This window comes from Cheilinus undulatus, linkage group 11 (genome assembly GCF_018320785.1).
Source record: "Cheilinus undulatus linkage group 11, ASM1832078v1, whole genome shotgun sequence".
NCBI lineage: Eukaryota > Metazoa > Chordata > Actinopteri > Labriformes > Labridae > Cheilinus > Cheilinus undulatus.
Window position 1 is genome coordinate 46033738 of NC_054875.1, and position 13246 is coordinate 46046983.

Here is a 13246-nt window from a genome sequence, read left to right on the forward strand (position 1 = left end):
CTCAATGGTAGTAGTCCATGTTTTAGAGAGCATCCTCTCCTCTGTAAGTGGAGCGTACTGGTTAGATTATCATAGCAGTTGGAGTTGTTAGAGCTACTGTACAGTAAGTATTAATTTCTTTGCCGTGATAAAGCAGTAAAGAAGAAAGCATCGCTGTGCATTGTGGATGATGCAGATATGCCTGGAACGAGGAACAAATGCTCTGGCTCATAACCTCAGACTAGGGCTGTATGAATGATTATTCTGATCAAGATCACAATAATTGATCACATTCACTATTTCTATTATGCCGGATTTGTCTTATGTATCTGTGTGTGAGCTGAGAAGAGAACTGAAGGAAAGCAAGACGAGCAGATTTGAGTCGTTTGAGGAAAAAGGTGGGCAAACTAGACCAGTGGTTCTCAGACTCATCCGATGACCTGATCCATAAATCCTTAGATGGGTTAATTGATAAGAAATAAATGTTTTTGACCATTTTAATGCTATTACTACACCAATGACGAGTCAGTATAACACACTTTATATCCATTTCACCAACAGAGACTGTAATGACTTTGTCTACAAATATTGTACCTTGATATGGAGAGTTATATAGCTTTAATAGTCGCCAGTCTTCTTGGGAGGCTTTCCACAAGATTTTGGAGTGTTTCTGTGAGAATATGTGCCCATACATTCTGTAGAGCATTTATGAGGTCAGACACTGATGTTGGATGAGAAGGCCTGGCTCACAATCTCTGTTCCAGTTCATCCCAAAGGTTCTGGATGGGGTTGAAGACAGGGCTTTGTGCAGGTCAGTCAAATTCTTCCACACTGAACTCATCAATCCATGTCTTTATAGTACTTCTGTGTGCACTGGGGCACAGTCATGTTGGAATAGAAAAGGGCCTTCCCTAAACTGTTGCCACAGTTGGAAGCAAAGCATTGTCCACAATGTCTTGGTATGCTGAAGCAATAAGATTGACCTTCACTGTAGATAAGAAGTCTAGCCCAAACTCTGAAAAACAGCCCCATACCATAATCATTTACATTAATGCCAGAACTCTTCAGCCATGGAATCAGCAGCATGTTGGTGACTTTTAAGCATCATGTGCCTTAGCAGTCGTTTAAACATTTCTGTGAATTTTGTGGCTGAGTTGCTGTTGTTCCTGAACACTTCCACTTTCTATTATCACTTCCAACTGAAACAGTTATACACCTGTGGCCCTGGGTCTGATTGAAACACCTGAAATCAACATTTAACCGGTGTGGCCAAATACTTTTGTCCATATAGTGTTGGCCAAGCCTTTAGAATCATGTCAGTTTTTCATATACAGGATTCATGCTGATTGATGATACAGTGTTATAGATGTAGGGCAACATCATGTGTTTGTTTAGTGATAATTAAAGACAGCCTTTTTCCACTACTTTGAATTCGTCATGCATGTGCCATTTTTTTTGTACTAAGCTAAGGCTCACTGATGTCCTGTTTGGGTATAGCTACTCTTACAGGTAGATTGAAGCTTATGACATGAACTGAACCACAAAAATGAACTTGTTATGGATTTAAAAGGCAATAAGTGTACAGTGGAAAGGTAAATGTTTGATCACTTCTGATTTGCCCACTGAGCTGCAGAGAGGCACTAATGTAGATTAACCAAAGTATGCTGAAAGAGACATGAGAGCATGAGATATATCACAATTATACATTTGAATGCTCTAATTATTGATCTTGGTTAATTGCAAGTAATGCAACTAATGTTGACAGGCCTAGTAAATATAAAAGGAAGCTGTTTTTATTTATCCATATCTTATACTGAATCCATATTTAAAGAATTAATAAGAAATGAGTGATGTTTTTAGTGGTCAAAGAAGAAAAAATGCAATAAAAATAAAAAAACTCCCTCCCACGTGTCTGTCCTTTTGCCTCAGTCTCTCTCTCCACCCTCCCCCCTCCCATCCCCCATCTCAATCCTTCCTCTTCCTCTCCCCTCTCGCTCTCCTCCTCTCCTGCTGCTGCCCCCACCCTTGAGCTATGACCCCCTCCCTCCCTTGCTCTCCTCCTCCTCCCCCTTCCTGACCTCTTTCCTTCTGCCTGGCTCTGCCTTCCTCCTTGGTCCATCTCTCTCTTTCTCTCTCTCTCTCCCCCTCTCTCTCCCTCTCTCTCCATGCAGTAGTTTGGGCTCCTCCCCTCCTCTCCTCTCCCCTCCTCTCCCCCCACCGAGCGAATGACACAGTCGATACCATCCTCAGCCCCCTCTCTCTTTTCGTTACACTCAGCTCCTGCCTTGACTCATTCAGATCACCTCCTCTTCCTCTTTAGCATCTTCCTCTTCATCTCCATCTTCCAATCATCCTTAATTAGAGCTTCTTTCTGTCTCTATTCTCTCCACACTCTGTCTGCCTGCCTCCGTTTCCATCAACTGGTTCATTCTTTTACGTCAGTTCACACTGTTTTTAGTAAAACTGGAAGGTTTAAACGTGAAGAATGTCTCTCTTTCTTCCTATAGGATCACCTCATTGTGTGTGCTGGACCATGGAGCAGAAGTCTATACAGAACAATAAAAGCCAACAGTGGAGCAGACAGACATCCATCCTGTCGGCCTGCTGGCACACACCATTTATTCCATGATGACTTATTTAGCATCCTGAGAACAGACACTCGCTGACATGAGGAGAAAATGTATGTTGGAGCTTCTTAGGTGATGAATATAGACACTTTAACATTTGTGAGGCACCTTTAACTGAGTCTTTCATGAATGTAGCCCTCATTTAAAGATAAAATGGAACAGAAAAGTCTAAATTATTCTTGCAGTTATGAAAATTAGGGCTGATATGATATTTAACATATTTAACTGATATGTTTAACTTAACCCGTACCAGGCAAAGCGCCAGGGTTTCAACTTTGGATGTGCTAATGTAATTTTGTCTGGGCCTTTTTGTTGAAAGTTTAAACTGTTTACCCTTCATAGAAACAAAAATGATCTTTCCTTCTTAAAGACAGTGGTGGTGGTGTTCGCCCACAATAGAACAACCTTTTGTTTCCATGACAATTAACGAGTCATATTATTTTTTGTAACTGTTGCTTGTAAAGGATGAAGTTTTTATTTGCCAAATTCAAAAATATTATTTACATTTTCTGCTTTGCTAAAGACATATAACTCAACACTCAGAGGAGTGTTCTTTAACTTCTATGGAGGAAAATTCCCTCTTTTTGATGAAGATTGATTATTTTGATAATTATATTGATAACAGAAAGAGAGAGAGGGAAGGAGAGAGAGGTCAAATAAGAATGGCACTGTGTTTGCTGTTTTGGTTTTTGCTGTATCATAAAAGCCTTAACAGTAGTGAAATCCTGTGACTCTCAGTATTAGTGACTGTGGATGAGGTCATTGAGGAAAGATAGTGATAAACCTTGAGAAGTTTTCTAAATCTTACCTGTCTAGACTTGACTCACCTTCCTTCACCTGTAGCTCTCTCTGTCCCTCACGGATCATCTGCTGTTCAGCTGAGGAACGTGCACACATGAGCACACCTGCACCTGTTTTAAAAGCCCTGACAGTGTAATGTGTCCTGATATGGTTGGTTTTGACTTCACAGCTGATAGCTGCATAATTATGTTTACATGTTTAAAGAGAAAACTGTATTTCAGGTTTATGGGCATTGAAATAACTATAAGTACAAGTAAAGAAAGTCTGTTATAGACATGTGGAATTTTGCCTATATCCAATACACTGTTATAAACAAAATCATTTTTGCTGATAAAGATATTTAAACATAGTTCAGACCTTAAACTTCAGCCCTTGAAACAAATTTAGGCTGTGTGTCCATAGACGGCTTTTTTTCACTGGCATTGCTTAGGACCTCATTTCCAGAACCTTCTCACCAGCACTTATTGTTGCTACATTACAAAAAAAGATCCTGCTTTCCTCTGTAGAATCTGTAACATTGTTTTAAAATATCTCTATATGCTTCACTTTTCCATTTTTAAAGGAAATATCACATAGCAGACATGCGTCAATGTAAAGGAATCCTGTCCTGACACAGGCAGCACCTGCAGACATGAAAATTACCCTCTAAAAAAGATGAGTCTAGTTGGTGTCTCCTCCACTATTGTCAAAAGTCCCGCCTCTTCTGATTTTGATTGGCATGTGAGGAAGAAGTGACACTGAAGAGTTCAGCACTGTTCTAAAAGGCTAAACTATTTTCAATTGTGGGTGCAGCTGCAAACACACCTGATGTTGAGCTTGTGCTCAGGGTGCTGAGTCATGACTTCTGAACCGCGTTGGTTTTGTTCTGCTTCGCTATCTGAGTTAAGAATCTGGTTAGTGCTTCCAAAACTGGCTTCTCATGATCATGAAAACAAGATTATAGAGATTACTGTAAATGATTGCTGCACTGCATGCAGCATTTATCTTATTTTATTTTCGTATTTTTTATTTTTAGATTTAGATTTAATTTAATCATTTTCACTCATTAATTTTAATTCACGGCTTGTTTTTTAGTGTTCAGAAAGTTAAAGTATTGCGCATGTAAGATAATCCTAACATGCCAGTTTCATAAATCCACTGCATGGATTTATGTTACAGTCAGCTGGGAAACCTCTGAGCCAAAGCATTAGGAGAGAGCAGGACTTTTCACTAAAATCTCCAGCTCCATTTGTAACCTGAGCACACCAGACAGGTGCTGCTGTAGTTCAAGAACAGTGGAGCTTGTTGGTTGATAAATCTCATGCAGAGGCCAGTCGAGAGAAGAGCAAAAACACCTTTACCATAATGGAAAGCTTCCAGTGTGTTTTTGTTCTTTATTTAATGAAGATATGTGGTCCACTTCTGCTAAAAAAGCCCCTATACTATAGCTACAGCCAAGCTAAATGCTACACCAGTGGCAGCTTTTGCTACGCTCTCCCAAACCCTGCCCCTAGCTACCGCCTCATTCTCTTAATATGACATCGATTGGTTCTGTCCATTTTCAGATCAATCATTTCAGATTGGAGCTTTCAAAATATGTCTGCCTGATGACAGACATGGAATCCGACCAATCCATCTGCTTTGTCAGATGTGAAAATGTTTAAGCTAAATAAATGAATATTGTTCAGATTTTGTAAAATCCTGACTAATGTTGTTTAATAATCCTGTTCTCTGTATTAATCATAACAATTGTGATTATGATCTTTGCCATATTGGAGCAGTCCTAATCTGTGAGCTTTTGTTTCAGAAGAGGAACTTCTGGAACAAAATTGCCTCTGACTGTTTTAGTTTCTAAGATTGAAATACTCAGAGCAAGCTGTAAACCTAAAGCTTGAGGAAGTGGATATAACCATGATTAACTCATTGAGTGCCAGTCATCTTTCAAGAACCACAGAATATTTTGTTCTATGATTCTGAAAACACTAAATAGCTCAAATGAAAGAAAAAACTCTCTATTTTATCATCGAAAAACACGTTTGTTTGTAGCTTGTTCCGTTCTTGATTTATCTTAAGTTGAATAGAGGCTAGTTTCACCAAAAAGACCATTTTTTTTTCTAGAAAGCTGAGAAAAGTGCATTTTTGTGAAAGTGAGTTTGTCAAGCAGAACAGTGATTTAAATGTTATAATTTTGCCTTCAATGACATAAAAGACATCTGAAAATTGTATTACAAATATTATTTTATTGTAAAAGAAATAACAGTGCTTACAGTCACTGTCATGCCATTCACACTCTGGAACTGGACGGCCTCCACGGGACCTCCCTATACGCCCACGTCCTCTCGTGCTTGTTGCTGTACGCATCCAGCTGGTGAGAGGTTGCCTTATTTCTCTGACGCACGGGGGGGGGGGGGGCCTCGCGGCGTTCTGTAGCCTCTTGACCGCATAGATAGATGAATAAAAGGGCCGATCCCCGGATTCGCTGTCATTAAGTTCACTGTCGGTTTCAGTGAGTCAGCGATTTCTCAGGCAAAAGTTTAAAGTTTCTTCCAGCGTCTAAGTTAGAACTTTTAGCTTAGATTACCTCCATAACGATCGCTCTGCTCTTTGACCCCAGGGTCTCCACCTCTGATGTTTGATCTACCATCACTTCCGACTGTAGTGTTACGACTACGTATTCCAGAAGCCCCAAAATTACTCACAGGGAGCGTGAGAGCACCCCCTTGTGCCAGCCACCGAAAAAACACTTTGACGTTTATATACGTCTATGGCACTTAAACGTTGGTTTTAAATGACGTAGATATACGTCAATGGCACCCAGTGAGTTAAAGCAAAAATAAATGTCCTCCTTGGTAATGTTAATGAGGAGGAGTGTGTGGGGTGTTATTACTGTGGTTTAGTGGCCTGTGTGATGATATAGAGTCTAGTTTTTGTATACTTCATTAATAAACAGAAGCTCCTCTCTCTGAGCTCGTAACAAAAGCCTCCACAGCGGCTACATGCCCACTCTGTCTGAAGTTTCTCCCTGATTTTTCATCATAAAATCATCTCTGCTGCTGTGCAGACAGCATCAGTCCATCCACTCTTTGTTATTTTATTCTGATTAATTGTAATTGCTTGCATTCAGGAAGGCGTCGCAGTCCGTGCTCAGCCTCTGGCTTCAGGGAAGTTTTATCAGAATAATTTAGGAACTCATTATTTTCTCCCCACCAGCAGATTATTATTTCCTGTCGCCGTCACAGTCTGCAGGCTACAGGAGGACACTTAGTGTCTCCAATTTCATCCCTGCTGTGAATGCAATGAAGAAATGTCCTTTTCTGATAAATATTCATATTATTGTTTATCTTACATTGTAAATATGACATACATGGAAAATAGAGAGTTGCCTAAATATCAAATAGAGGAAGGATGATGTTTGTAAAGCTGCATGCTAATTTTTGTTTCAGGTTTTTTCTTTGTTGTTGAAAGAAAACAGAAAAATAGAATAAAATGCAATCAGTGTTGAGCTTGGAGAAATCATATTTTCATGAACTCCAAAGAGGAGGACAGAAAGTTGACTAATCTTACAGACAGAGCAGCTACATGAAGGAAGTCTGCCCTCTGCTGGTCCTTCAGGGCAGCTCTGTGGTTAGGTGTATGTGTGTTTATGTTAGTTCAGGACTGTGTATAAGCAGTCATATGACCGCTGTGATGCTAACAGATTCTTTCAGAATAAAAGCCCTCTGTGATGGATTCAGACATGGTGCTGTTTCATCACACCACAGGTCACATGTACATTAAAAACAAGGATGATGGGGATGGAAATAGCTCCATGATGTTGTGAATAAGTTGTTTTTGTTCTTCTTGCTTGGTGGGGTCATTTCCTGTTGAGGTCATTGAGTTATTTTGACCTGAACTCAGCCTGAGGGAGCAGATGATCGCAAACATCCTGATGTGACTTTAGGCCTAAAAAACTAAGAGGACAAGGACTGAGTACTGAAATCTGGTACAAACATGGCGCAACTGTCAATAAGTCTGATACCCACAGAGCTGAATGAAAACAGATTTTTGCCCCTCATTTCAGGACCACTGTGACCCCCACCCAGACACAAAATACCTAATGGAATTAATGTCATTTATGTAGGCCTAAACTTGTTCTAACATTTTGCTGTCTTTGCTTGCTCGTCTCTTTATTTTATTGACTTCATGATTTGTTTCTGATGCTGTCCCAGTGTGTGAATTTTGGCCAAGTCTTTACATGGAGAAGTCACAACTGTTTGTTTTTCATTCCCGTGCCCACTGGCATCTTTTTAAGATATTTCTCTGAATTATTTAGGCCTATGGTGCTGAGATGGCGCTCATCTAGTTCCGTCTTAAATGTTTTAATCGACTCTTGGTGAGTTTATGAGCTCAAATTTACTCTAAATACAGATATCGAGGAAATATAGTAAGTATTTTTAGTTCAATATACATATGAGATATACAAATATCTAACAACAAGATGAACTTGTGTGATCATGCAGGGTTCCTTTTAATGAAGGAAAGCGTGATGTGCTGTACTGTCTATTTGGCGAGCCTGTCTCAGCAGAAAATATATTTTAATAGATCAGACTTGCAGGAACTTTCAGCCTTCTTTCTTCTCTGTTTATCTCTTGGCTTTGTCAGTCTCAGTATGAAATCTTGTAAAGGTATAAAAGCAGACAGAGGTGCTCCCAGAAGGAGCAGCGTCTGTTGATCAGATCGATGAAGGGGAAATTAAAAAGTTGTCTGAATTTTATTTTGGTGAAAGTTAAGTTCCTTTCCTTCTCTGTTGTTGCCCTCTCTGTCCTATAAACAGACCTCTCTGTGCTGCGGCTGATTGTTGATCTGATATGCAGCATGTATATTTGTTTAAGAGCAGGGGTGGGTCTGAACTTTTTCGATGGGGGGGCAGGCTCTAATTTGTATGGGAGGGAAATTAGGTTTATGTGCACACAGATAACGGATCATCATGGATTAGTTCATCTCTAAAACCTTTGAGATGAGAAGATGAACTGAGGAAGCAAAGATAAACAATGGAGAAATCTGCTAAAATAATGGGTTAATTTTCCAAACATACTGTATTTCGTTTATAAATAAATACCTTAAAGTATTAACTCTAATATTCTCTTTCTGTTTTGTCCTTCAGAGGATTCCTCATCAGAGAGTGGCAGTGGAAATGGTCTGCCCGCACTGACTCCTCCCTCCTCTGCTATAACGGACGCTGCCATAGTCAGGGAAACGGAGGTCATCAACGGAAACGGCGGTCCAGCCCCGCTGGACTTCAGCACACCCACTTCCTCCTCGTCATCGTCAGAGGACCAACAGCCAATGAACCTGAGCGACCCGCCTCCTCAGCGCCTCCCGCTGTCCTCCTCACATCTCCCCGTCACTGTGTCGGCAGCTGCCGCAGCACTGCTAGGAGCGCTGCACCCCAACGCCCCTGAGGAGCTCCGCAGGAAGTACCCGCTGGCTGCCAAACCTCCAATGGCCCCTCACCCGGCCCTGCCACTGCACACTCCCAACACACACTCCCACCCCGAGCTGCGACTGGACCGAGACGGCAGGGACTACGGGAGCAAGGTGAGGCCAAAAAGCTGAAATATAGAAAAAACAGATAGCTGATCTGACATCATCGACTTCTTATCCAATCAGAGATTTCCTCCAGTTATGCTGTGACTGAGTTTAGAGGAGCTGAATCACCCCAAGAAATCTCAGACTGACTTCAAATCCTTGATTAAAATGTTCTCAATTTAGCAGCTAAGGACAAGCAAGAGTACTAGATCTGTCCCCAGGTTGGTTACAAACGTGTGCCAGTTAACATTACTACATCCTACAGTGTGTCCTTCTTTCTTTCACACCTTTCACAGAATTGTTAGAATTGGCTGAAAATTTTAAGAAGTACCGGTTCATCATTTAAATCACTTTATCGAGTGTTATATTTAAAACACTGTAAGTCAAATTAGCAGCACAGACTTAACACTGTTTTTTAAAAACATGCTTTAAAATTTAATGGTAATTTTAGATATTTGTGGGATTTTTCCTTAATTTCCTATTTTTGGAGAATTTTATAGTAAATGTAGGGTTGGACTTTTTCTTTGAAATATATCTGAATTTTCATGGAAATTTTAAGGGATTTGTTTTGGGTGGATATGTTTTGAAATTTTCCAATTTTTTATAGAATTTTGAGGAATTTGCTTGAACATTTTCAAACATTTTTTGTGAAAATTCTATGAAAATTATCAAAACTCTTTAGGTGATTTCAGACAGACAGACAGACTCCCCAAACATTTCAACGAAATGTTTGGGGAGTATTTGAGGACAATAAATAGACTTAGAAAGAACTGGACAAACCCTGCGTGATGTCAGCCGTCTGCTTACAATAGGTGGACTCAAACAGCTCTTGAAGCCAATCCACGGCAGCTTCCATATTGAAATCGCGGTCTCAACCGAACTTTGGATTAACCTAACAGCCCGCCCACTAAGCGTGACTTCCTGTCAGCTAGCTAGCATACTGGTTGACAGAAACGTAGCTTCTGACTGTTGAGCTATCTGCGCCAGTCAGTCCGCAGTGAGTTTTTTCCTAAATATAATCTAAACCATTGTGGTTCCAAAAATTCACCCCTGTACAGTGAGAGCACATGAAGACATTAGCTAATGAGACACGTTTGGGTTTTTTTTAACCAGGCTGTAAACCAGTTTATTTGTAGTGTAAAAACCGTTTTTTTAACAGGTGATCAGACTTCTGGTGTTCCTGCAGCCAGTCTCAAGTGGACACTCGCTGTATTGCAATTTTTTTGCACTTCTGCATTGGATTCATTTTTCAGGACTGGAGGTTGCCGCTTGGGATATTATCAGGGATTTTCTAAAGGGTATTGTTTTAAAGGCCTAACTTGTTTTTTAAGAACCGTGAGAATTTATTTTGGAAAAATCTTGGAAATTTAAGGGAATTCCTTTTTCTTTTATGTTTTAGAAATCTCAAATAATTTGAAAAGAAATTTTCCAAGCCCTTCAGAATTTTTAGTGAAAATTTAGTTGATACTTGGCTGTAACAAGTTCTCGTGGTCCTTAGCAGAGAAATGACAGCACAAAATGTCTCTGAATGGCTACTCTTTCTTACTGGCTTGGTTGATATTCACATGATAAAAGATCAAACTTTGGTGTTTAAAGTGAGGTTTCGGTGGTGAGCAAGTGAGGTGGAAGCAGCGGGAACTGTTTTGAATCATCGGTCACCTTGGACACATACAAAATTTTGCATAAAATAGAACCTGTTCCGAAAAAAAAACAGGAAATAAAACGAAAATTTTGGCGTCAGTGTGCAGACATGATTAGTACAACATGAAATGGGCTCATTGTGCAAAGGCCTTAACGCTCTGCATGCTGACCTGTATACTGAGACACCTGCAGCAGCCTCTCAGTGTGCTGACAGCACACAGACCAACGCGCTTTCATTAATCTATCAGTCCAGGTCAGTGAGAGAGCCCACTGGGTACAAGATTCTTAATAGATTAAATAACCTCCTTGATAGTCCATGTGTGCAAAATGGCAAAGGTCTATGCATCTGTCTGTGTGTGTATGCTGAAATGCAGGCTCATCCTCATCATTCCAGTCCATTTAAATGACGGACAGCCTTCAAAATTCTTCTTCATCCTTCAAAAAATCCACCAGATGAAGAATATTCAGTTAATGCGACCTCTGCTTCATAGTAACAGAAACGAGAGAGGAAAATAATAAAATTAGTGAGTAGAAAAGCTCAGAGTCTTGCTTGCCCGATCAGGCATGTCCTTACAAGTTTTGCTTGCCCGTCTGCTTTTTGAAGTTGCCCCAGGCATTTGGGCAACCGTTAATGTCGGACCCTGTAGAACATACAGTCTAGTGTTTAAAGGTGGAGGTTAGAATTTAAAGAAACATCTATCAGAGCACATTAGTGCATCCACTCCTCTGCTTTTCCTGATGCTCTAATAGAAAACAGCAGACTTTCTCTCCTCAGTCAGATGCTCCATTTGCTCCAAGGTTCAAAAAACTGCATTGAGGTGTCTGAGTAAAGAAAATATTTCTCTTTAGTTTATTTCCACATTTATTTAGGGTCCTTAAGGGCATCTTTGTTGAAATATGAAAGCTCTACACAAAAATAAGTCAGAGAAAGGTTTTAGAGAATAAAAGGAACAGGTACAGGGTGGTCTCTCTTTGTGTGCAGCTAAATAGAAAAAACTGACAGACAATTCACAGCAACCTTGGAGAAGAAATATATTACCGTCAGGTTGTCTATCTGGGACACAAAAAGACACACAGCCAAGGCACACGTTCATCAGGTGAAGGCAGATGGAGATGTTGTGATGCACCAGTTCATAAAGTACAGATGACACTAGAGATGCACAACATTATCAGCTAGATATCAACATTCGTAGATGGAAAGACTTCAGCTGATAAATTAGCAGTGTTAATTAGATTTTGGCCTAAAATATTGACAGAATATACAACTGTACCAACAATGACCAGACTGCAAGGCCACCCAGAAGGGGGGGATAAAGAGAGAGCTTTCTGGGGCCCAGCCAAAGGAGGGTTATGGAAAATCATTGTCCATTGTAAAGTTAATCTTTGATTACCATGTTTATATTTTACCTAAATAATAAAAACTTTTATCAAAGCAACAAGTAATATTTTTATTTTCTTTATATAATTATGCTGTTGTATAGTATAGTATTTTTCAAAATGAAAATGCTTTTACCTTTTTCTGTAATGTTACCAACCTCGATAGGGACATTGAACTAAATCATTTGGAAAGTAATGTCAGACTTTTGCTAAGCATGATGTGCACAAACGTCAGTATGACAGAGAATAAAGCAAAAGAAACTGAAACAACTTAAAGAGTGAAATTAATTTATTAATGGAAAAAAGAAGCCAAAAAAATCTCCCTGGAAACAGTGGTGAAAGGTGGTTTACAGAGTGCACAAATGGGTTAAAAGTGGCAAGAATAGGATAACTACAGCAAAGAAAGACAAAAATAGGTGGAAAAAATGTGAAAATTGGTTAAAAATAAATAAATAAATAAAAAAGTGGTTAAAAAAATGGTCAAAGGTGACAAAAAATTGGTTTGGGAAAAGTGTTTCAAATTTGATAGCAGAAAGAAATTGGCTAAGCAAGGAAAAATGGGTGGTAAAAATGCTGACAAGTGGCAAAAATAGGCAAATAAAAAATGGTGAAAAGTGGTTAAAAAGTGCCGGAGCTGGACTAAAAGTGTCAAAAAGTGCCTAAAATGGACAAAAACAATAATGATAAGGGGTCTAAAGGGGCATAAATGAGCAAGTTAAACATAAGAACTCAATAACAGCTTGATGCAGTTTTCATCTCCTAAAAGACATAAAGAAGAAATGAAGAAAGGGGCAATTACTTTTTTCCACAACTGCAGGTATGTGTCAGTTTATGGCATCTATGATAACAAGTGGGAGCACTTTTCCCGTTTGACAGAGATGGTCTGAACAGAAAGTCATTAACATTTTTTACTTCATTTTATATTGTTATGATGCCAACCTGTACTGTTTCAGTTTTCTTATTTTAAGCTATCTCTCTAGACCCCGTCTTTTCCATTTACCACCATTCATTTATAAGGAATGTTTTCACCCAGAATGGTGCAGGGCTGGCAACATTTGGGCAAAGTACCCAGATGGATTGCTCTCATCAATCACTGTGTTTATTTTCAAACTTTATAACCAACCTACATGGTTTTCCAAAGTCTTATTAAGTGTGTAACTGCTCAGAGACTCTGAGACAGTTCTTGAAGATAAATATTTCATGTGATTCCTGGATATTTTGGTTTGATGACTTGAGTTCTCGGGCCAATATTGCCTCCACCAAAATTTAAAGTC

The 13246-nt window shown here is 39.6% G+C and overlaps 2 protein-coding genes across 2 annotated transcripts in view; one reads left to right on the forward strand and one right to left on the reverse strand.

The window, feature by feature from the left end:
- The window catches only part of LOC121517796 (tubulin alpha chain-like), a 1079624-nt gene that overhangs the window by 639035 nt on the left and 427343 nt on the right, over positions 1–13246 (reverse strand). The window contains exon 4 of the mRNA XM_041799832.1: positions 5699–5703. Within this exon, the coding sequence (XP_041655766.1) occupies positions 5699–5703 (5 nt within the window). The remainder of the gene's footprint in view (positions 1–5698; positions 5704–13246) is intronic.
- Positions 1–13246, forward strand: part of LOC121517790 (nucleolar protein 4-like) — a 246354-nt gene that overhangs the window by 220140 nt on the left and 12968 nt on the right. Inside the window, exon 6 of the mRNA XM_041799822.1 lies at positions 8530–8963. Coding sequence (XP_041655756.1) covers positions 8530–8963 — 434 coding nt within the window. The remainder of the gene's footprint in view (positions 1–8529; positions 8964–13246) is intronic.